The sequence below is a fragment of the Syngnathus floridae genome, chromosome 2 (assembly GCF_059516105.1).
Source record: "Syngnathus floridae isolate MCC-2025c chromosome 2, RoL_Sflo_1.0, whole genome shotgun sequence".
In the NCBI taxonomy this organism is placed as follows: domain Eukaryota; kingdom Metazoa; phylum Chordata; class Actinopteri; order Syngnathiformes; family Syngnathidae; genus Syngnathus; species Syngnathus floridae.
This window is the reverse complement of record NC_142414.1, coordinates 14,387,697-14,411,741: the sequence shown is the minus strand read 5'-3', so window position 1 is coordinate 14,411,741 and position 24,045 is coordinate 14,387,697. Positions and strand designations below refer to the sequence as shown.

Here is a 24,045-nt window from a genome sequence, read left to right as displayed (position 1 = left end):
GGTATTTGTGTATTTATGTGAGGGAGACGTGCTAACCACAAGGCCGCTGGATATCAGAGTTTTATTTTGTAACAAAGGCGAACAAGCCAGGTGGTCTCAATTGAAATGGAAGCAAAGCATCCACTTCCCAGAGAACCAAGAGTGGTGAATGTTGACGCTGGAGTGTCACTTTCTTTCCCAATATGGCGCCACCCTCATCCACCCAAACGTAAATGACTTGGCTGCTTCAAGTCAGCACTTTGAGGAACAAGATCCAAGGGGGAGAGGCTAAAACAGTGCTTTCTAAAAGAAGGCCAGCAGCTGTCTTTCAACACCCGCAACCCCTTTTGCAGCCACTGTGTGTATGTTGAACATGTGTGGGAACACACACACACACACACACGCGCGCGCGCGCGCACACACACACACACACACACACACACACACACAGAGTTTGTGCCAAGTTGTGTATTGGAGGTGACACTACAGGTTGTATACGCAGTTTCCATTGCAATGTGACACACGAGTCACTCCCATGTTACACACAGAAGCATCACATTAGCGAGTGCTGCTAACAAGTCATGCTTAAAGCTATGTACGCGAGAACCAATAACCAAGAAAGTCAAACACTTGTCGAGAAGATGGGACCCTTGGGGGGGGGGGGGGGGCTTCAACAATGGGAATATGAGCTCTTACGCGACTGAGAAAACAAACAAAAAGCAAAACAAAAAAATCAAGAGGCACCATCAGGAAGCAACATAAGACCATGAAGCAGGCCCGCCACTATGAAGATGAAGAACATTCATCTTCATCATCCTCAGTCAGACTTCTTATCACCACTGGCCTGCAGACAAAAACAAAACAAAAAAAATCAGCGCCTCTTAAAGTGACAAAAATAATACATAAAGTGATTTTTATTCACCAAACAAAAAAAGTATTGCGTGGCAATTGTTAACTTTTGGTGCAATGTGAGATGCGTGACGTCAGCCTTTGGAGCTTTATAGGCCACAACGTAGTGGAAAGGTAGGGAGACAGAAACAAAGAAGAAGAAAGAGATGGGAAGGTGGGGGGAGGAAAAAAAAAAAAGTGCGTTTACAAGTAATTTGCTGTGCTCGTCCAACAGTCTGTCATATTCCACCGTCAGGTTGGCGGCTTGTTTCTTCATAGCCGAAACATCACCGTCACTCTTGCGAAGAGCTGTGAACACACGCACGCAACTTCATTAAAGGTCTCTTGTTTGAAGAAAAAAAAAAACTTAAACCAATCAGTCAATTCTATTACATTCATAGAGTAAATCTCCCCACATCGCTAGCAAACCACTGAAAAATAAAATCAATATCACAAAAACATGCACAAAAATCCAAAAGCCATGCTCGCCATTGGCCGAGCAATATGTAGCTTGAGATGACGGCATGACAGATTCATCCCCAAAACGAACTGATTTCACCATATGCTGAAAATTCAGGTGCATAGTTGTGGACCTTTCGGGTATTGAGACATATTGGAACGCTTTAAAATTGTGAGGAGGAATAAAAAGCTTTATCCTAGCAAGAAATCCGAGAGCGTTCCTCCTGGCTACCTCACCTTTCTTGGTGGCATCCAGTTCATCCTTCAAAGTCTTTACTTCCTCCTTCAGAGCCTTGTTCTCCTCGTGGACTCCGCCTACTTTCTTCCCCGCCTCTGGCACCTCCACACCAGCCTCACGGAGTTTCTGTCAAAAGGAGAGGGAGCCTTGGTCACATTCGAAAGAGGCTGAAAAAGAGAGCGCCGTGCCCTGGAGAACAACAGGTGTTCTAACCAAACGGCCGAAAACATGTCATAGCGACGTGACGAGTACTTGATACTTTATCATCATCATCAAGTATCCTGACTGTGAAAGGAACAGCAAAGGCAACACAGTGAGTGACGAGAGCAGCTGACCAGCGACCGAGTTAAAGCAGCTGTCAACTCATCAGCTCACTTTTCCGTACCGACGTCATTGAGACTATGCCCCACCCACCTTTGACTTCTTTTTGATCACAAAGTCCCAAAGCTCCCCCAAACTCACCTCTTGCAGCATCTGATTTTCATCGATGAAGCTTTTGGCGGCGGTGCTGGCGCCCTCCGCTTGCTTCTTGAAGGCCTCGTTGGACGCCATCAGGGAGGCCTGCTGAGAAAGCAGAGTGGCCAGACGACGCAGCAACCTGCAAGCACATGCACATATAAACTTTCAATCAAGATACCGTTCTCATGTCATGATTTGGTTGACTTCTAACAAAACCCGCAGATGGTTTAGACCAGAGGACCTGGCTTCAACGGAACCACATGTTTTCTGTCAGTTTGAGGGCTTCAGCAGAGTGTGGGTGTGTGCGTGTCCGCGCTATTCACCCCCTTTCAAAGGAGTCGTGATAACTTTTCAGAATAATAAAGGCTTGAAAATCATCACGTTTTTTACAATGTATCTTTGTGAGTAATGGGAGACGAAACAAGGAGCAGATTAAGACGACATGACTGGCAAAGGTGAAGGCGAGTATGAACGTTACTCTGAAGAGCAACAGCAAAAGTTACATTGATTTGCTACAAATCACATTTTCCACTCCATTTGAAAGGAAGGGCATTTCACTTTGGCATCTGCGATTGCACACATGGCATTGCAGTACAGACCAAAGTTGTGCGCGTGTCATCAGCTTATATTTAGTTACACGTACACACACAGCTCATGGTGTCAACACGTGGTGCTGCTGATGGCAAAGTAACATGACCGAACCTTGTCGTTTGTGTAAAGGACCTGACGGTACGTGAAAGGACAAACGACCCAGGGCGGGTACGTTCACCGTTACATTATCAAAAAGACCTTAAGAGTAGGGAGGAAGTGATTCAGGATGACCAAATGTGGCCTCGGGGTGATTAACAGTCCGGAAATATCGATCAGCTGCTGACACTTTCCGCGGCTTGTGTCAGTACTAACATGGAAATCCACCAGTCACTGTCTATGGCAGCACAGCCGGTGTGTGCGCGTGAGTGTCCATATGTATGCATGTGTGCATTGCCCCCTGCTGGTCACAGTGGCATTAAAAAAAAAAAAGAAAAAAACACATTCCAAAAGATCCAAGCTTGCAAATGAGAAGGAATCACATACAAAAAGCAAAACATGGGGCCTCATGTAATGAACATAGCCATGTAATGCAACAGCAAACCAGCTCAACGTCCGCACATGCACAATGACATGGTACGGGACGGGTGCCTGTGTGCACTTCCATACGTCACACTGAGGACATTATTTCCAGGACTTCTACCATGGGTAAGTACGTTCTGTGTTCAAATAGTGTTATTTTGTCATGTTTGATTTATTTTGAGCTCATTATTTGTCTTCTTAATGTCCGACGTGTCAAGTACCGCAAACAGACCGCGCTGTTTATCTATTTGTGGCTCAGACTGCATTTCAAATAAGTTTAGACTGTGTTTAAAGTATAAACCAATTTCTGCTCAGTTTTGTACTGTGTTCAAATTGAATTTAAATTAGTTTTGGAATGTGTCTGTTAATCTTGTTGTGATGACTCGGGAAAGACCAGATGGACTCTGTGTGTGTGTGTGTGTTCTCACAGGCAAAGCAAGAGTGCGAATCCGGCGATGTAAAGATTCCTCTGCGCTCTGAACAGTTTCATGTGAATGTGTTCAATGGCAGTGGGATTGTTGGTCAGATCCACCTTCTCCGTCACGCTGTACTTGCTCACCTCACGGAACGCATCTACACAACACAACAAACCGCATACCGGTATGTGAATTCATCGGACACATCATGTATACACACAAACACAATTGCACACATATGGAAACTCACCAATGAGCAGGAAGACAAGGATAGCCATTGCCACTAGGAAGGAAGTATTACCATATAGGGCAATGGTTTGGACCAGCCGAGACCTAAAGACACTGCTCCATCTGCAAGCACGCACACACACACACACACACACACACACACACACACTTTTAAAGCCATAAACTAGAATTAAGAGAAGTGAATAGTGCTGTTTTGTAAGCAGAGTGATAATATTTTAATCAGAATCATCATTGTATATTGTTATCCTAATGAACCATTGTAGTGGATCATAGAGACTTTTAACACAATTGCTGTGAATACAATTCAAAGTGAATTGCATCGTAATGAATCCTATCACATAGGTAGTGAATAGTATTAAAGTGAATCACAAAAAAGTGAATTATAATCAGAGTGAATTTTACTGTAATATAGTGAATTGTAATAAAAAACGGTTTTATTCTCATTTGATTATCGATTAGTTGTCAGTTAAATATTGAATCCTGTTAATGTGTGTTCAAGCACGTACCGCTTGGCAGAAATGAACGGAATGCAGAGAAGGAGCACTAAGAAGACCTCCACATACAAGAAGGAGGCCACGGCCGTCCACTGGAGACTCATCTCTGTGAAAGACGCGCACACACACATAGTCCATCTTTAACTTTCAATAGTCATCAATGTCTTTGTCTAAAGCTTCTCTGAATTCACTCAAAACTTGATTTTATCACACTGGAAACTTGATGTGAAATCATTGAAACCTCACTATAAATCTTGGCCAAATTTCTTTGAAATGCCATCTAAACCTGATTTAAATGCAGTGTAAACTTGATCTAAAACCATTTGAAACTCTAAAGTCACTACACTTGAAAGAAATTTATCTGAAACTCATTGAGAATACAATCTCAACCTGAAAGAGAAATATTTTGAGCCAGTATTTTGTTGTTGTTGACAAGGGCTTAGGGGTGGATTGCAGATGTCACATTTTCTAATTTGATGCCCCTTTGATGAATAATGGGTGCCACTTTTAAACTCTGCCTAAACTTGTTTTCAATTTACTTGAACTTAGCCGGACTAAAACTCATATCAAACACTGACCAATTGTACCGCATGTTTAATAATTTAAATTCAAATTCTTCTAACATAGTGGACTCCGCCTACAGCATTTAAGTCTGAACCTGATTGAAACTAAAATCAAACTCAGTGTAAAGTTAATAAGAATGCAAGTCTAAAACTGATCAAAACTCAATTGAAACGCAATTTAATGAGCAACATTACCCTGATACTCATTCGAAAACTATTAAACCTAACCCGAATTAATTTCTAATTGGTCATCTATAAAGTGTTAAACATCTGTTCTTTTAAGCCCTAACTACACCAAAGCTAACAGTACTGAGTCCAGCCTGCTAGCTAACTAAGTTGGATGGAAAACCACTAAACGCGTGCTCTTTTTGTTCCATCGTACACACAAGCAGTTGTGATCAAATGTTCACCATGTTGGCCACGACTACAAACAGGTTTAAAATATGTACAGTATGTGCTGAGTTACACTAGAAAGGCACCGTCTATCTACTGGAGAAGGGTGCAGGTAAATACCCTAAACTAGCTCCACAGAAATACGGTGGTAGAATAAAATCAAAGAATAGTCCATGACACTCACCTGCAGATGAATCACTAACACGTACTATTAATAAGCTAGTAAATTGGCAAATATTTAACTTTGGACCTCTTGAAGCTTTGCGATTACAGCTTGTTAAGTAGTCAACACGTTCTACTTCCGGGAAAAAAAATGCCTGAGTGTCCTGAAGTCGCCGTGTGATTGGTTATAAATGTAAAAATGGGCGGAGCTTCACCCGACAATAATAGTTGCCTTCACGTTGCATCTATTGGAGAATTGCGTGGATGCCTTTTTAGTTGAATGCACACGTAACTACTAAGCTACTTCTAACTACTAAATACAAATTTTCAATCGATCACTTATCTGTCGTGTTTATATTACGTCATCACGATTGCTCAAGCCATGACTGTCATGGGACTGAAGTTACTATAACATCCAACAGAGGGTACCACAGTCCACATATGCTTTATTAGCCTTTTTCGTATAGTGCTCCAAACAAATGCCCCCTTAAAGTCATTACTTTATTCATTGCAAATCATTTTAAAAAATGAATAAATAAGCAAGTAGATAAACAATATATTAATAAATAAATAAATAAATAAATAAATGAATAAATAAATAAATCTTGGTTTGCATCATGCGTAGTTCTTCTCTCCTTGTCTTAATTGAATCATCGTAATTGATGATTAAATCATCGTAATTGTAAAGAACGTCATAGAAGTAGTAAAATAAAACGAAAATTAAAAACAATTATACATTTATTTTGGTTGATTTAATGATTTTTAAAATGATACTATAAAATAGTAAAATGAACAAACTTGAACATGATTTTTAAGTAAAATGTATCATATAATTGCTTAACAGTAAGTAAGCAATAAAAGTAAAACAACCATTTTTCCATATAAACCAGATATATATTTTTACGAATAATCTGGTTACTTCATTATTAATAATGCAATTAAAAATAGTAAAAGAAACAAAATAATTTTACATTATTGTTCATTTTATTTCAATTTAACATGATTGTTTTCACATTTTCATTCTTTAAGTGTGGAATCTTTGTTTCGATTATAATTAAATACATTATCATAAATTCAATTAAACATGAGATTTATAATTAAAGTAAACTATTTGACCATTTTACTCGTACATTTTAGCTTTTCATTGTAGTTCGATACTGTGAGCATGCCCATCGGCCCATTTTCCAAATTAAATGTGGCCCATAGCACAAAAAGTTTGAGCAAACCTAATCTACCCTGTGTGTGCGTGCGCATGAGTGTGTGCGTGTGGTGGGGATGGGTGGGGGTCTTTTATGTTTTTGTAGGACACATTTTGTTCAGCATGAAGCAGCAGCCATGTTGCTCCACTTTTATTTAGCTTGGCTTCTTTCCAAATCCCCCACTCCCTTCATAATCCGACACCCCCCAGAGTGCTGTTATCAGCAACATGCAGTACCCCAATCCTGGCAGTTCATTCTCAGGCTAATGTGGCTTTCTGTTGGAGGAGGGAGTGTGGATCTTGGGGGTGTCACGGTGCTTGATTCAAATGCTTAAGAAACCCCAGAAGGACACAGACAGGAGGAGACTCACGAACAAGCTAAGACTATTAGCCCTGATGGCCTTGTTTCTCCATTTCCAAGCAGTCTACCTATCATTTATTAAACATGGCAGCTGTCGTCATGTGACTGGCCACCACCCAATCATAAATGATGCACAAGATGGACCGGCTGGCTGTTGCCAGGCGGATTAACCCTGACAAACCCTGGCGGAAAGAAGCCACTCGTTTCACTTGATTCCCTCGATAGCTTGGAAGTTTTTTACCCTCGTATAAATATCAGCCCACAGTCATGCCGTGGTGTTAAAGTACTGTGTGACTTCCTGTCCGAGTGAGGCAGCAGCATCAATTTTTGTCCTGACAGAATGTCATACTTCATAAAGGTTACCACGGTAACAGATTTGTTCCGTTGGGAGGATGATGGTGACGTCGACATCCGAGCTCTCGGGTGCTTTCGGAACTATGTGCTGCCTCTCTGAAGACACCACTCAGTGAATTTCTGAGTCCCTCGCTCGTTGACCCTTTCCAGCCCATTTCTAGATTGGAGACTGTAGTGAAGAAAAGGAAAGTTGAAAGAGAGGGTCGTTGCTTCCAGGACTAGTGGAAATTGGCCTTTTCCCCTAACTGAATTAAAAACATTGGTCTGCCCAATTTGGAAAGACTACGGCTGTTTTCAAGGAATCCAATATCAAGAGGTACTACCAGATGAAACGTGTAAACGACAAAGTGGAAAAGAACCCCAGGAAAAATTAAAGCAATTGGAAGCTGAATGGTCAGCCCCCACAAATTGTCACCTCACCAAACCTGGCCTTCTATGGAAAACGTTTGGAAACCCCTGCCCTACAGTATTTTGTTACATTTTTAAAGATGTATTTAATTAAATACAAAAACATTAAAAAGTCTTTCATTTGCTTGCGTGTTAGGATAAAGATTTTGCCATTGCTCTGTGGTCACAATGATTATTCTGTGAAAGTTTTGGGCCAAATTAGTTATAACTACTACTATTGAACATACTCATACGGTGTATCATGATTTTATTGAAAAAAAACCCTCTTTAAGAAAAGTGATGAAAATGGATTATTTTGTAGTGGCACTACTTCCCGGACTGCTGGTGTGTAACTAACCTAGCCATATTGCGCGTTAGAAAGCAAAGTTGCCAACTTCTAATTTATAGGCAGAGTCAGGTGTAGTTTACACTTTAGTAATGATGTCACAAAGTTCAAACAAAGGCAATGGCGATGTAGAAAAAAGACACAGGCTATAACATGGACATGGTGTTCATGGTTACATTTCAAAGTAAAAATCAAACAAGGCAATGCTATCAAACATGTTTTCACAAATAAACATGTTTTTCTCTTTTTTTTTTCTTCTTCTTCTTCTTCTTCTGATGACATCATGGAAAATCCTACTGGTCATCAAGTGTATTGTCCAGGCAGAGTCGACCGCTTTTTGTGGTTGTTTCCTGACGTGATGCCGACCGGACGCTCTTCTCGGGGTCAGAAATGAGTCACGAAACACGTCCCCGCCGATAGTACATTTGCACGGCAACACGAATAAGCGTGTCTGACCAACATTCCGTGAACGCCCTTATCACCGACAACAATGTCATCAACACCTGGTTGGTTGGCACCAATAATAAATAATGTGTAAACAATAATTTAAATAAAAGTTTATCAATAAATACCCTTGTGTGCATGTGATTTCAGTAAGTAGACCTGACCCCACAGCCACCCCATTAGCGTTTTCAGAATTAACTAACATTTTCAAGTCTGCTGATTTCAATTAGATGTCACTTGACCCAACAAAATAAACTAGCATTTTCATGCAGGAGATTTCAGGAATTAGACCTGAACCAACAGCACTAACATTTTCAGATTGTTGATATCTGAAATTAGACTTGATCCAACAGCACAAACAACATGTTGATTTCAGTAATTAAATCTCATCCATCATGAACTAGAATTTTCGGGCTTTAGGTTTCTGTATTTGAACCTGGCCCAAACGTACTTGCTAACACTTTCAGCTGACTGAGTTAAGGAATAAGACCTGCCCCAGCATCTTGAACGATCATTTTCAGTCTTTTGCTTCCTCCCGCACATACGCACGCACGCACACACACGCACACATACACGCACACATACAAAACACAATACACACATGCACACAGTGGCGTTGGTCCAGTAGTGGCTTTCCTTCCTTCTCCTGGTGAAGAGCCAATCAGGAGCTTCCCCCACATGCCAAGTGTAAACGTCATTGTTTTGTCTCTTTGATTCTACTTTACAATGTCATTGAATTGAGTCCATTTCAGCTTCGATCTTTGATCTCGGCTCTGGTTCGAGTCTTTTCCAATTTTTGTTCTGGTCTTAGTTCCGGTCTTTACATGGCACTGTTCGCTGGGCAAAGTATTGGCATCATGGCGTTCTGGAAAAAAGGGCGAGGCTGGCGCCGGAATGTTCCGCAAGTTGGTACAGTCCAGAGTCGTCAGAGGGTGGGGCAGTAAACACTAAAGAGTTCTCCCAGCCAATCGAACGTCAACGTGGCTGACCAATGAGGGATGAGGGGACACAGCTGTGGTCGGTCAGCAGGCGCGGCGTGATCGGATGTTCACTTCCCGGTAGCTAATTTTCCCGGCTGTGGTTATATACATGGTGTCGAGGTCCGTCGCCTCGTTTCGCTCTCGAAGATAATTCCACATATGGGTCCCAGCCCGTCGCTTAGCAAATAAATAGCAAATTCATTGATTGATTGGTGCAGTTCAGAAAAATAAAATAAAATAAATCAGACCCCCTCCCTCAGTTAGCAGGCGTCTTGATTTGCCTACTCAGCTTCCAGACATCAAGTTGATGGCTTGTTCCAGTTTGTGGCGCAGTTTGTGTTTGCGGCAGTAGGCGTCGCGGTCCAGCGCAGTCAGAACCTGCGTCATCATCATCATCATCATCAGACCAGGTAAGTCAGTAAATTGTGAAACAGAGAGGACTCACAGTAGAAAATTGAGGAGAACATTTGGTGTGAATTTCCATTGAATTAGTCAGCAACCTATTGTTATGAACTCACCTCCTCCTTGTACTTGTTGATATAGAAGTAAAGCTCACTGAGTGCGCTTAGCGTATTAAACTCATTGCCGTGGAGACGTGACTGCTCCACCAGGTAGGCATCCATGTCCTGGTCGCTGATGCTTGGCATTTTGGCAATGTCTCTGTAGTACCTGCGACAAGCACGATAAAAGCCTTAGCCACACTTGCTGGGCATTTAGCAATGTGCTAGTTAGCCTATTACATCTCTTTTTATTACCTCTCCACCCAACTCTTATAGTTGGGGATGTCTTTCGCGTAGAGCAGCTTGTTGGACGGTGAGTCTTTTCCAAGTCGGTGTTCAGATGTGGAGCACGAGTCCATGAAGGTCTGAGCCACGACCGACAGGCAAGCGTCAGTGATGCTACTTTTGTGGATGTCGAAAACAAACTGTGGATTCTTGATGACGTTGACCCAGAACCTGAGAGGAAGACTGGAGACACAGACAGCATTTTCTGAAGCTTATCAAACCTGATATGCTAGGAAAAAAGTAAAGACATTTTTAATATTTTGGGGGACACATAAGCCATCTCTGATTAACATTTACTGTTGACATAATCAAAGTAAATCCCACTGTAGTTGTATCGTAATTGCAACAAAACTGAAGTGAACTGTGTTTCTCTTTAATCGTAGTGAATATTAACATAAGTGTAGCGAACCGTATCCTAATTGTAGTGAACGATATCGTAATGGAAAGAAAAGGCAAGCTTAGACTCCTACCAGTTGCTCTTCCAGGTGTGTCGCACATCCGGGTCGCTGATCTGTCGTTTATCAGCCTGCTCGTCCAGAAAATCAAACATGTATTTGATGGCCAGCGGCAGAGCGGACCCTCGATGGGCGGTGCTGAAGACTGTTTCGAACAGGTCATCCACAAACTTCTGCAATGTCCCCTGGTGGCAGTATCAGCAAAATACATCCTTGTTTACCATCAAACTCTACAATACATGCACAGAAATTTGCAATGTCCTTCAAATGTCAGGTGTTGGTATGACACCTTAGTGGCCAGCAGGCGTGTCAGGTAGATTTCGGACACCATCTTGCTGCCACGATCCCCCTCACGCTGGTCACTGTGCTCATGGTTCTTGACCAAGTGCCATAGTTTAGTACCTGAAACACACGGAATCAACGTGATCACTAGGGATGGGCGAGTACCGATATCAGGGTGTTATTGGTGCAGATACCAACAATATTTCAAGCTATCGGTACTAGTAACCATTTACCAGCAGAAAGTAGAATTGAGAAATCATTAACTTTATAGAATTTCAAGGAAAATTGTTATTTGGGAATACAGGTCTTTAAAAGTATTTGTCATTGTTTTTTTTGGGGGGGAGAATTTTATGTATCAAAAGTACTCGTGGTATCGGTGCTTTTTATCGGTAACCATGAAAGATGTGAGTATTCATATTGGTATTGGTGGAAAAAATAGTATTGTAATAGTAACATCCCTTGTTGTTACCATACCAAAATTACAACTTTACCTGCACTACAATATTCTATATGCACATTTATCCTGGATCACTGGTTATTGAACAAAATGGCACCTACCTGTCTCCTGGTCTGGTGTGATCATGGGCGCTCTGGACCTCAGACTGTCAGGACTACTGGAAGTGCGCAGTAACGATTCTGCATAAAGAGTACAACAAGCTGTTAGTTTGTATGTGTGGTTGTGTGTGGAAATTAGTTAGTGACGTAGTGACTCAGTGACTTGCCCACATAATGTATGTAGCTCCTGTAGTTGGTTATTATCTTAAATTGGGTACACTGCATAAGTAGAACTACAATTATAAAACGATGTTTATTATGGTTCTGATATATTTCACTCTGATTATGATGCAATTTAGTAATTATGACACAGTTACCGTAATTTGTGGACTTTAAGCCACACCCGAATAGAAGTCGCACCAGCTAAAATTAGGGGAAAATTCAGTTTTGTTCATATATAAGCTGCAGGTGTTTTAAAGTTTACTTTCCATATGTAATAGAATATGCACAAATCACACAATATTAAAAAAATCATGAAAAATCAATAGATAAGCTGCACTGAACTACAAGGGTTCAAAGTCTGTACAAAAAGTAGTGTCTTATAGTCCGGAATATACGGTACTCCAATTGTTATATGATTTACTCTCATTAGGATGCAATTCAACACAATTCACTACAATTATAATACAATTCACTACAATGATAGTGTGATTCAATGACCGAGCTAGCGAATAAAATCTAAAGCCAACTACAGGAGCTAGGTGGACAGGTTGCTAAGACAATAATTCGCTAATATAGCCTAATATGTGTGATATATTATAATATAAACTAATATAAACAATATGTGTGATGTCGTATAATGATTTTGTGCATGTGTACCATATCTGCTGAGGGATCTGGTGAAAGTGAAGCTGTTGGCAATGTTGTAAGCAGAAACCTGCTTCTGGACCAGCGCCACCAGGGAGCCGTCTGTTACCTAGCAACACATTAGCATTGAGGTGAGTCTGCACACCACTTCCTGGTCACCTGACAGGCGAAGGAGAGAATGACGCACCTGATAGTGAGCAAGTGTGTTGAGTCGCTTCCAGTCGCTTTCAATCTTTGTGGTCACGTCTTCGTCCTGTAGGATTATCCTGGTCAGCCGACCTTGACGCCACTCTGAACACGCACAAAACACGTGAAGATATTGACATGGAGTCGTAACTGAAATTGCAGTGAATAATATCACAATCGTAGTGAATTATAACGCAATCAAAGTGACCTCTATCATCATTCGAACAAACTGTATTGTAATCGGAGTGGATGGTGCTACTGGTTGGGGTGAATCACATCATAATTGAAGTGAATTGCTTTGTAATTGTAGAAAATCACATGGTAATTTGTAAAAGACATCATCATCGTTGTAAATCGTAACAAATTGTAGGAAATAATATGTATGTTGTAATTGGAGTGAATATTATGGTAATCAGTTCATTGTATCATGCCAATTCCTAAGGAAAAGAAGCATTACCGAGGTCCATATCGTCGGCCTGTGGTCGCTGCGAGAAGGGGATCCCCTTGTAGACAGCATCCAGCAACTTGTCTTTGACCTGCGTCACTGTATCGCAGTTCAACACCTTGACCGGCACCTCCGTGCCCGCCTCACCCTCCGGAGGGATGCACATTAATGTCTAAAGGGAGATAACATGATCAGTGGAGGGAGGCGTGCGTACCTACGTGCATAAAGAAACATATGCATGTGTGTGTGCATTACCAGCTGCTTGTAGTCAATCTGCTGCCTGATGAGTTTGTCTTCACTGAGGGAATAACGCGCTTCGCCCGTAATGGCGTCGATGGGCCCTTTCTCCATCTGCTGCTTGATGGCACAGTACAGCATAAACAGAGGCTCGCCAGCACACTCCTGGCGATGACAGGGAAAAACACATTTTAGGTTATATTAGCGGTTAGTTACCAGTTCAATAGACTCTTTTGGTTTGCACAGTCTGGTGAATTCAAGTGTAATGGTAGTGAATCGTAATATAATTGCACTGAATCGTATCGTGTGCATTCACATCACGGTTCATGCAAGGGTGCAAATCTTCGCCAAAGGTTTTAGTGGTGTAGTGTTTTTTTTCTTGTCGCAAGGAAACTTTGAACATGTTCAAAATTCACTTGGGGACAAAGAAAGTACAGGCGACCATCTGACAAACATTTGTTTGGCAAACCACCTTGAGCAAATGCGGTCAGTTGTATCGTAAGTGTAGTGAAGCTCTGGTTGACTCTATTAGCCAGTTAGCGTGTTGGCTCCCCTCACACAAATAAAGACCAGCAATCACCTTGAGGAAGCGATACAGGAGGAAGGTGAACCAGTTGGTCAGCATCTTCTCAGCCACAGACTCTGTCCTGCAACACAGCGTTAAAGGGTCAAACGGAGGGCTAGAGCAGAAGCCCACACATGACTCTGGTCGCCTACTGACCTCCTCAGCAACAGTTTGGGGTGGTTACGGTTCTCCAGGTTTTTCTCGATAAGGTCTGCCAACAGCTGTTTGAGCACCACCGTGGCGTACTCCATGCGACCCTGATGCAAAGCCACGCCCGTTAGCATAGCAAACACGCTGCGAGCCCCATGTTCAAAATGCCGTATTAGCTTTGCATGCTACGACAGAAGTACGATCGCCCTTTGAGAAACTGCGGTGTCTTTGAAAGAGTTATAGACAATTTAGCAACGAGGCACCGGTACCTGTAGCGTGGCCATCAGCAGCGAGGCCACGTTCCCGCGGTCCCGCATGGAGAACGACCTCTGAGCCTCCAGCGTGTGTATGAAGGTCAACAGGAACATTTTGTTGTTGAGAAGCTGACTGAAGAGTCGGAGGGCTTTTTCCACGTTGGCCGGCGACTGAAATACACACAACCATACAAATTACAAATCACTAAATTAACAACAAATTGTATTTTTGTAAACTAGCTCATTCATGTGTGTGTGCGTGTGTGTGAGACATACGTCCAGCTCCTTGAGAACTGGATGCTCTTCTATTCCTGGGAACATGACTCTCATGGTGTAAGTGCGATATTCCAAGAAGGGAATCTTCACTCCGTCCATGTCGTTAGTCAGTTCTTGAATATCGGTCTGCAGCTCAGCAAAGGCTACACAACCCAAACACACAGATTAATGTGAAATATACACACACACACACTACTGGTTGTGGGTGTGGTGTGCGAACCTTCTTTGCACTCAAGAGCCACCCTGCTCTCCAGGTTGTCCATTTGGAGTTGAAGTCGCTTTAGTGTGCGGTCAGCGTCCCGCGTCTTTCGCTTGTAGGCGATCAGCACGGCGATGATGGCTATCAGCAGCACGCCACCACCCGCGCCGATGCCAATGATGGCGGGCAGCGTGAGGGCGCTGTCCGAATAAATGTGGAGTGTTCCCGGGGAGAACTCCAAACCTCCGACCAGGATCTATGAGAAATTGCAGCTGGAGCTTCAGGCAGACTGCCAATGGACTGAAATGCTGTAGAATCGACTCAATTGCTGAACATGTGAAATTCGAAGTTGTGGAGAGCTAACTCACCAGCACGCGTTGCTCTCCAGTCAACTCGGGCGAATCACAAAGGAGCTGATGTTCGGAGACCGTCAACAAGCACGGAGACTCGCCAATCAGAACGGTGTAGTTGAGACGGTTGTTGCCGGGGGCGGCCGGGACCAGGTTCTTACCCTGCACACAAACGTGGTTCACACATGTTGTGCTCCAACATGTGACTTTTTGTGCGGTTGCGCCTCACCTTGAGGATGATGGGGGACCCTGGCTTGACCTCCAGGATTCCTGAGATGCCCAGGGCGTCGAAAGTCGGGTTGGGGTAGTGCGTGAAGGTGGAGTTAAGCACCAGTACGGATGACACCTACCAGTCGAGATATCAACACAATGAATGATTGTGATTGGTTTATTTTCGCTTAAGTTAAAATATAGGAGAAATACAACTCAAAAAAGACTTTTTAAAGTGTGAATCTGCAGTGCGCCGGGCACACTGCTGGGCCAATGGCAAGGCCGACTTTTGCTAGATTGGCAACTCGTGACCCCAATCTTAGTCAATTTTCCACGCTATGTCCATTTTAATGTGCAGAACAGATGTTTCTTGGCATTAGTGTAAGGTTGTGTCACGTCACACACATCACCTGGTCCAAGATGAAGCCAAACTCATCGGCATGCAGCGCCCCCTCTGGCGGGTTGGGCTTGCCGTACACCAGTCCAGGCGCCAAACACGTCATGACGCTGTCGTTGACCGCCGTGCAGAACTGAGGAGATACCCCGTTGCAGGATCATATAACTTTGGTGTTAACCATGTGATGTCATTTCAATTTTAGATTTGAGTAGTCTTACGTTGTTGGTCTCAACTCCGCCGTATTTGGCTCGGACTTTGGGCTCCTGGATGGTGAGCAGGTTGGTTCCCGTTACTGTGATCACTGTGCTACCACTGTGCACACACGCGCACACACACACAAACACACACAGGTGGTTTGAAATCCGCGCTGTAAATGGTGGACAGTGAAAGTGGCCGAAGGCCTACTTGAGGATGGACCAGTTGGGTTCTATGGTGGTGATGGTTGGGTCCTCCGTATATGTGTATTTGATCTCGGAGCTGGTCACTTCCGCCTTGTCGATCATCAGTCGGATAAGGGCGGGGCCAACCCCGGATGGCGAGGCGGGAGTGATGCAGACCACCTCCCGATTGATGCGTCTGGATAAGTAGAGGAAAAGGAACAGTGTTCATCTTTGACTGCAGTTGCTGCGACGAATGATTTCCGTTTTTATGACTTACTTGACAAACAGACACTCGTCTTTGTCGATAAAGACCGACACACTGCTGCCGGCGTCTAAGTTTCGACCTGCCACTGTCAATCTGGTTCCTCCGGAAACTGGACCTCTCTCTGGACGAACGTTGCTCAAACTGGGACTCTGTGAGTGAGTGAGAGAAAATTAGCTTAGAATTAGCTTGGCACTCTCGACAACAAATGCGGATACGTGAGGACATGAACAAAGTCTCACCACGAAGGCATACGCTTGCGTGGACATGGTGCGATACTCAGCGCTGCACACGCCGATACACAACTCCACTGCACCGCCGGGAGAGTGAGGCAGCAGCGCCTCAGCCATGTCACACACCACCCTGCATGTACACAAAAAGGTTTTGAGAAAGTCTTGTCGTGCCGAAATGCTACATGAATTCACGCCTTGATGACATGTCCATTAACACAATGAATACTCGAATAGCAAGTACATATCAGTCACATCATGTCATCTGCTGACTGAATACATGTGAGTGGTCATGTTAGCAATATGTCTGCTACATGCTGACTATTTGCCAGTCACGTGTCAACCACTTAATGAGTACATGTGAACTGCACGTCCATCAAATGTCAGCATGCTGACACAACAGCAGCCAACTTCCAATCGCTTCCCCGTGTCACTCAAGACGTCTTCTTTCTTGCAGCGCTTACTCCGATCAGATGGACTTTTACATTATTTTAACTAATGTTATATAGGCATCATATTATGTGTTAAATGTTGCCCATCCATTACAGCCTGGTCATCCCTTCTCAAGGTTTTTCATCCAAATCAAGTCAACGGTGTTGGAAATAAAACAGTTTGAATTACGGGGGCTGACAAACTGCAATACTTTCTGCAATAATCATAACAACTCAGTCACGATGAAGTCATTCGTTTTTTTGTACCAGAGATCTTGAATTGGTAATATAAAGACTCGGTAGTGATGGCTTACAAAGGTGTTGCTAGCAGCAGTATGAATCCAACTGGAGAAGCTTACAGTGACAGGCAGGACACACTCTGCTGGAATATGATTGGCTGCCTGCCACATCGCTGATATGACAACACGTCCTGTCCTGCTTAAAACGCAAGTGTGAATCATGTCCTATCATGTCATATTCTTGGGATTTGGGGATTTTTTCTTTTTTTTTTTTATTACCAATTCGTGATTTCCTGTAACTTGTCAAAATACGCCCGAAACATTTTTAGATTCATGGCAACATACCGTCCCCAGTATGTCTATCTATTTTATTGTCGTGTCCCTTTGATTGAGACAGCAATCGATTACTGTTGTCCATAAATTTGCCAAAAACTCATGAAACTATTTGTTGGCTAACTCATGAAACTATTTGTTGGCGAAATCAAACTTCTGTGGTGGTGTGTGTATTGTTTCCCAGCAGACTGCACTGGTACAGCTATTCATCACAATCATAATCATCATTATCATCGTTGTTGATGTGTACATCCAGGTACTGTACATTGTGTATTAAAGTTCTTAGCTGTAAGCTTTTAAGGGTGAAACAATGTTTCAAGCAGGAGTTTTGAAGACTATTCAAATGGTTTGGGACAATAGTTTGCGGACTTTTGGTTTGGCGTAGACGATTGAGATTTCAGCAGAGCTTTAATTCGTCGCAGAAATTCGCTATTGACTTTTGGTCACTATCCACTGTGCACATCTACTTAAAGGTCAGCTACACATCATGTCAGTCACATGTCGACTTCACAAGAATGATGTTGGTCAGCACGCGGCAATAATGCTCCAGAAAGATGCGCTTGTTTGGTTCACACTGACCTCTCTGCGCTGATGTACAGCGAGGGGACGGGGTTACAGCGAACGCCGGCCACCTGCACATGCGTGATCTCCTTCACCTGAAGGCCCAGGTTTTCTCCCTCGATAGTCACTCGAGTCCCTCCCTCGCGAGGTCCTGTCAGAGGAGCGATCTGCGGGACACAAGGTTTAACGGAGATGCAGGAGTGGTGCCTCGGCGGCACGTGGGTACTCCTACCTTGTTGATGCGCGGGTGGCTGCAGCGCAAGTTGTGGCGTCCGTGGTGCATCCAGCTATGTTCCGACGCCGCGCAATGCTGACGCAGCACGCACTTCCTGCTTTCGGCGCACCAGCCGCATTGGAAGGCGGTCGGCGCTTTCAGGCACTGCCCGCAGCTGGAGCGTTGAGCCTCGCACTTGTACAGCAACGCTGAATACGGAACATGAAGCAGAAGGGGGACAAATTGTTCAGGAGGAGTGAGTGAGACATTTTGTTTTTATTACTGAAACACGAGGACAGTAAAAGTAAAGCAGCCAGATAACCAAATTAGGCAGTCAAATATTATTCTTGCCAGCAAGCTTATTGCCCACATAATGGAAACAAAGTTAATGTTTCTTGGGGATTTTTAACAAAACAAGTCATTTGTGGACACAAGAAAACTGACCAACGTCGACAGATTTGGAACGTCAATCATCACGTTACCTTTCATGGACACCGGCTTGTCTATGAAGAAGTCTCCATCCCAGACAATGTTGAAGTCCACTGGAAGGTCAGCTGATTCGGTTCCCTCGTACCAGTACTACACAGCACAAGAAGGCGCAAACATTTCATGTCAGAACACATATAGGCTTGCATTTATACCTGATTGAAGTTAACACGCTAGCATGTTTCCGGAATGTGGGAGGAAAAATCCAGGCAAGCACAAGAACCCAGAACTTATCTACGATGTGGCAGGTGTGCTAACCACAGTTCAGTGGGAGCTCCAAGGCCAGGAAATTTGCAGTGTGGTACACCTTTTTCACATGGAACTATTAGAATGCGCACCTTGCTAGATCTCATTTCAGCCAGCATCAAATGATTAACTCTGCGTTCTACTTCCTGTTTTTTTTGTTCCGTTGTTGTGATAGAGATATTTTCGCATTTCAATCCATCTCTTTGTGCAATGATTCTGTGTGTGCGCGTGTGTCTAATGCTTCCATTAGCATTAAAATCATCCAGCTGAGCCCATCGAACAGAATCAGCACACGTGCACTCACACCCACATTCTCATGAGACTTGTTATTCGAGACCAAGCGATGAGTTATCTCTAATCAGGACTTGCGGTTGTTGCTACGAAATAAACTCAACTGATTTCAAATAAATCTCACACACGGTTAAAAAAATACACCCATTTAACGATTTGGTTAGAGATCAATTTACAGGACCATTTGCCCACAAAATGTTAATAATTTCCCTCGCAAAACTCAACAAGCAATACAAACATATAATGGGCTACTTTAAAAACAAATGTTGTTTATGTCGAATATGCTGGCAATGTCAGTGCCTTTTGGTTTTATTGAACTAATGCTCCATTTCCTCTTGGTTTCACCCCCCCGCCCACACACACACACACACACACACACACACACACACACAAACACACCACACTCATTTACACTATGCTGGTTTGCTGAAACAAGGACAAGTGAAGGTCACTGTGCTGAGAAGACGATTGCGTCTCAGTCAGAGGCAAAGCGGGCTGAGCAAGACTGTGGGGGATGTGTGGCGTTTTACTGTAACATTTTCAAGTCAGTACGGCTTTTGAGGGGAAGGCGGGGTAGATATTGATGCCGCGGCACAACTGGCATCTTGGCGTAATCTTCCCCCCCCCGCCCCCCCATTTTTGTTTTGCTTGCCTCATTGTACAAAAGACATCTCGATGGCTTTATTGATTAATTCGGCAGCCTGTCGACACATATTATAGCATAGCAATTGATTAATTAATTAATGGAAAAATAAAATACATTTTTAATAAATGATCAATTCTAAGAATAAAAGGCTAAATTATTATCCTAAATATTACTGTACTCATTTCAACAGAGTCAGAATAGCTCAGACTAGCTTCATTGTCATTGCACCACAAGGTGCAACAAAATGGAACAGACACGACCCGTTGTCCAAGAAAACAATGACCGACAAAGAGAATAGAGAATGGGAGTCCGCCATGTGTGTACACTTGAAAAGTTCAGACTGCACCAACCAAATTTATTATGCTATGCTAAGCTTGTGCTATGTTAACTCTTCATTTAGGTCCATAAGAAGGTCTTGTATTATTGTGTCCATCTTTGTGTCTGATAACGTGCACGTATTCGGATTAATATGCTGCTGCTGAAGTGAAATGATGTAGTAACTTTCAAATCAAAAGTTTTGAGTAAAGCCTTACCGAAGTGTTCTGACATTGGATGCAGGACGAGTTGAAGCGCACCGCCGGGATGCGCTGGACTTTCCCTTGGATATGGAACACGCACTCGTAGTTCTTCTGGCCCGACTGAGGCTGCGGCAGGTTGCGTGCCCGCAACGTGATTGGACGAACGAGACCAGCTGGCACCAGAATGTCCGATGTGGGCAGGATCTGAGGACAGCCCTGTGGACAGAAAGTCACAGAAATGGAAATGGTGGAAATTCTTGATTTGTTTTGACAACCTGCAACAAATGGAAAGGAACGCTAAGTGTGAGCTGGAAATGAAAAGGTTTACCAAGGCATCATATTTCAAAAGATTAGTACAGATTCAAAAGTAAATTATAATGATTGTAGCTACTATATTTCACATCTCTGAGCTCTGTTGCTGGATTATTTTTGTAATATTAGCAATAGGATTGGTGGAAATCAGATTCATTTTTATATCTGTTATATTCCAAACACAACTCAAATCTGACTTTTTTAGTTGTCATTTCATTGACAATTTGTGATAATGCCATCGGTCTGACCATTTTGGCCATGATCACCCTAACTTTACATTTCATGGCATTTCATGTTTAGTGAGAGCATTGTCAATTATTGAAGCTTTGTGACTTGGACTGCAGAAAGCACAAAATGCGCACATGAACACACACTCAAAAGTTTTTCTCAAAGGAGATGAAGCTACACAAATGCTCTACGGCAAAGTAATTAATTGCAATGTGACTGACAGAAAGCCCACTAACACCACAGGAAGTGGACAGCATGCTGCAGGGACTCTGGAGAAATGCTTTAAATGGACACGGATCCACATGTGCACGCAGGGACAAAGACACACACACACATACACACACTCGTACATCAATCCGTTTTCTTTAGATTGTCCCCATTAGGGCTGCGGGTGAGCATTGAGCCTATCCCAGCTGACTTTATGGAGAAGCTGGGGACACACCGAGCTGGTCGTATATACAAAGGAATGGTCACCAGTCAGTCTTCGTGCACAAAGAGACTTACTAACCAGTACTGGCATATTTATTTTCAGACTTTTTTTAACTTACTTTCAAAGCCTGCCATTTCAAAAGAAGAGAGAGCCTACTGAGCACCAGCCAAGCTTTCAAGGCTCACAGAATAGTGTTTTGTGACTTTGTAAACACAAAATAAAAATAAGACTCTCTTCTTTTGTCAGCCCCTCGCAAAAGGTTGATTTTGATCATTTTCTAGTAATCAGCAGTAGAAAATTGGGTTGTTTCACAGTCATCTTTTTTGACATTCAGATTTAAAAAGATCAACCAAAAACTGCTTGAAACAGTTGAATTGATGACATTTCACGTCAACGGCGCTCAAGGAGTTACTAAAGGACCACATGCACGCATGCACACACGTACGCAAACACGGGTCTCTACTGAATGTGCTCAATGCAAGCGGGGTTTTACCTGGGCCGTGCTGACCCGTCCCTCCAGGAAGGAGCAGTCCTCCAGATTGTTGGTGCACATGTGACGATATTTGCACCAGTGACACGGAAACATGCTGCCCACACAGGAAGTGCACCTGCAAACAGGAGGTGAAGATGCCATCTTGCAGGTAGCGGGGGAAAAGAAGAGGAGGAATGGACGACGAGCTTACGAGTTGAGCACGGAGCAGTTGTAGAAGGTGAAGTTGGTGCTGATGAAGGTGCGCATGGTCTCACTGGATCGAAGACTGAGTTGGACGTCTCGTTTCTCTCCTGCCAAGACAACACCTTGCATTAGCCTATGTGTGCGTGTGTGTGTAAGATGATTGCATACGTATTTGCGTGTGTTTGAGGTGCTGTCATGGACATCACTCGACTACTGAAATTCTCTCACGTTAAAGAGTGAAACTCTCTCTTTCTCTCTCTCTGTGGGTCTGTGTGCGCGCGTGTGAGTGTGTGTGCATGTGTCACCGTAGGAGTGTGGCGGCAGGTCTCTGAGCGTGGGTGACATGCAGGTGACCTGACCGTCGGCCCCCACTTCCGCCGAGGTTTCACTGATATCCTCAAAGACGCAGGACACACCCCCCGACAACGCGGGAACGTGGTGGACTCGTACACTGAGCTGCACGCAGACAAATCATCCAATCAATCAACTTGAGCCCTGACTTGTCCGCCAACGCCATATTGAATGCGGCAGAGCCATTGGGTTAAGATGCCTCATTTGAATCAAAATCAGGGCCATGTATTTTGAAAACACACAAGGAATTTATCAGTATTCTATCTAAACATGTGGCACTTGATATGCACTCAAAGCTAGAACTCATGGGGCTGACCTTTGATTATTTTTAATTTGATTTGATCATTATAGCATCATTTTGCCAAGACGATTTGCTAACAGTGCGATTCTATCGTTGAGTCACGTGGGGTACATTCCCAAACTCCAAACAAAGACGCCTTTCTTATGTCACTAAATTGCCACAAAGTAACTACTCTGATTATTTTGACTTGCTTTCCCATACTATGCAAGACGGAACAGATAGTCCATCGACACTCATCGATCAGCACTATTAAGTGTTAATACAAATCACAGTGCTCCTTATTTAAAAAAAATGTCACGTCTACGTTTCAGGATTTGCTGGATCTGAAGTTGATTTACTGAATATTGACTGAAATATTTTGTAATGTTTAAAAATAGTACCATCACAGTGATGGTAGCAGGAAACACTGATGGAAACGTTGGAAAAATGCATACCTTGGCTTGGCGCTTAGTTATATACATATACTAAAAACGAGGAGTCAATACATATAGTCTGATTAACCTCGAGTTGAATTTATTTGGTGACCAAGCTCATAGGTAAATTGTAATGGCATTAATTGCATTTATACGCACTTACAAATCGCAAAAACAATTCAAACGGCTCAAGGCAGTGTCGATGCATCTTAGATGTCTGCGATGGGACGTACCTGCGTTGCAGGGGCGGTGACGGACATGTTGCCGGGGGTAACGGAGATGTTGACACACTGATCCAGCTTGGTGTTGAAGTGCAGAGGCTCTTGCCATTTCTCACATGACTCCATTCTGGAACATCTGGAGGGGCCACATGACATGATTATCATTGATATGTAGGTGAGAGACTTTCTCATAGTATATAAAATATAGAGTGTAGCAACATTGTATAGATTGTTTCATATCTTCTGGAGAGGCTGTGAAGGCAACAGGAGTGTGGGTAGAAGATGGAAAGACAGAGGGGGAAATGCTACATTTTCATTCACACTCTTCCAGAACATCTGGAGTGTTTTGCAGAAGAGCACACATCAGCAACATTGCACTGTTGTATGCAGCGTTGTATTATCAAGTGAAGCCTGAATGAGTGCAGACATTTTTCTTCATGAGCACAGAGAAGTGCTCTTTAATTCTGAAGGCCAATATGATTGATGTTACAGCAAAGAGGAAATGGCTCCACCTGGACTCTCAACATCAAAGAGGCCCACCGACTGTGTGTGAGAGTGTGTGTGCTCCCATGTGGCATCATTAATGTTTCTATAAATGCCCTGCACATGCACGGCGCAATATTTGAGCCAATCAGAAGTGAGC

At 43.3% G+C, this 24,045-nt stretch overlaps 2 protein-coding genes across 3 annotated transcripts in view; both read right to left on the bottom strand.

Annotated features, from left to right (window-relative positions):
* Nucleotides 1–44: 44 nt before the first annotated feature.
* On the bottom strand, nt 45–7,460 carry bcap31 (B cell receptor associated protein 31). Of its 2 annotated transcripts, none has more exons than XM_088358346.1 (8): nt 7,319–7,460; nt 4,305–4,398; nt 3,800–3,900; nt 3,562–3,706; nt 2,027–2,162; nt 1,564–1,690; nt 1,076–1,176; nt 45–823 (listed from the first exon to the last, which is right to left on the bottom strand). In XM_088358346.1, exons 2-8 carry the CDS (start codon nt 4,394–4,396, stop codon nt 797–799), a joined length of 729 nt encoding a protein of 242 aa, XP_088214472.1. In that variant the 5' UTR covers nt 4,397–4,398; nt 7,319–7,460; the 3' UTR covers nt 45–796. The 2 variants fall into 2 exon arrangements, with proteins under 2 accessions (XP_088214472.1, XP_088214463.1); XM_088358337.1 differs by lacking the exon at nt 7,319–7,460 and adding an exon at nt 5,433–5,595.
* A 669-nt stretch (nt 7,461–8,129) lies between these two features.
* Nucleotides 8,130–24,045, bottom strand: part of plxna3 (plexin A3) — a 32,424-nt gene continuing 16,508 nt past the window's right edge. Inside the window, exons 9-38 of the mRNA XM_088358201.1 lie at nt 23,415–23,538; nt 22,422–22,572; nt 22,124–22,223; nt 21,934–22,048; nt 20,486–20,686; nt 18,766–18,862; nt 18,302–18,492; nt 18,088–18,236; nt 16,518–16,638; nt 16,291–16,427; nt 16,039–16,209; nt 15,852–15,945; nt 15,647–15,766; nt 15,256–15,372; nt 15,045–15,188; nt 14,698–14,932; nt 14,478–14,620; nt 14,217–14,372; nt 13,954–14,054; nt 13,813–13,879; nt 13,251–13,397; nt 13,008–13,167; nt 12,552–12,655; nt 12,377–12,473; nt 11,561–11,638; nt 11,010–11,122; nt 10,736–10,905; nt 10,236–10,448; nt 9,999–10,149; nt 8,130–9,858 (exon numbers count right to left, since the gene is read on the bottom strand). Of these exons, the coding sequence (XP_088214327.1) occupies nt 9,766–9,858; nt 9,999–10,149; nt 10,236–10,448; nt 10,736–10,905; nt 11,010–11,122; nt 11,561–11,638; nt 12,377–12,473; nt 12,552–12,655; nt 13,008–13,167; nt 13,251–13,397; nt 13,813–13,879; nt 13,954–14,054; nt 14,217–14,372; nt 14,478–14,620; nt 14,698–14,932; nt 15,045–15,188; nt 15,256–15,372; nt 15,647–15,766; nt 15,852–15,945; nt 16,039–16,209; nt 16,291–16,427; nt 16,518–16,638; nt 18,088–18,236; nt 18,302–18,492; nt 18,766–18,862; nt 20,486–20,686; nt 21,934–22,048; nt 22,124–22,223; nt 22,422–22,572; nt 23,415–23,538 (4,060 nt within the window). The 3' untranslated portion in view covers nt 8,130–9,765. The remainder of the gene's footprint in view (nt 9,859–9,998; nt 10,150–10,235; nt 10,449–10,735; nt 10,906–11,009; nt 11,123–11,560; nt 11,639–12,376; nt 12,474–12,551; nt 12,656–13,007; nt 13,168–13,250; nt 13,398–13,812; nt 13,880–13,953; nt 14,055–14,216; nt 14,373–14,477; nt 14,621–14,697; nt 14,933–15,044; nt 15,189–15,255; nt 15,373–15,646; nt 15,767–15,851; nt 15,946–16,038; nt 16,210–16,290; nt 16,428–16,517; nt 16,639–18,087; nt 18,237–18,301; nt 18,493–18,765; nt 18,863–20,485; nt 20,687–21,933; nt 22,049–22,123; nt 22,224–22,421; nt 22,573–23,414; nt 23,539–24,045) is intronic.

Bases quoted from the DNA above. Each gene is read 5' to 3' on its own strand.
- bcap31 (XM_088358346.1), bottom strand. From the start codon at position 4,396: ATGAGTCTCCAGTGGACGGCCGTGGCCTCCTTCTTGTATGTGGAGGTC. The intron at 2,163-3,561 runs GTGAGAACACAC...ATGTGCTTGCAG, and splicing joins TTCGCACTCTTGCTTTGCCT to GTTGCTGCGTCGTCTGGCCA. The intron at 1,691-2,026 runs GTGAGTTTGGGG...TCCTTTTGACAG, and splicing joins AAAATCAGATGCTGCAAGAG to AAACTCCGTGAGGCTGGTGT.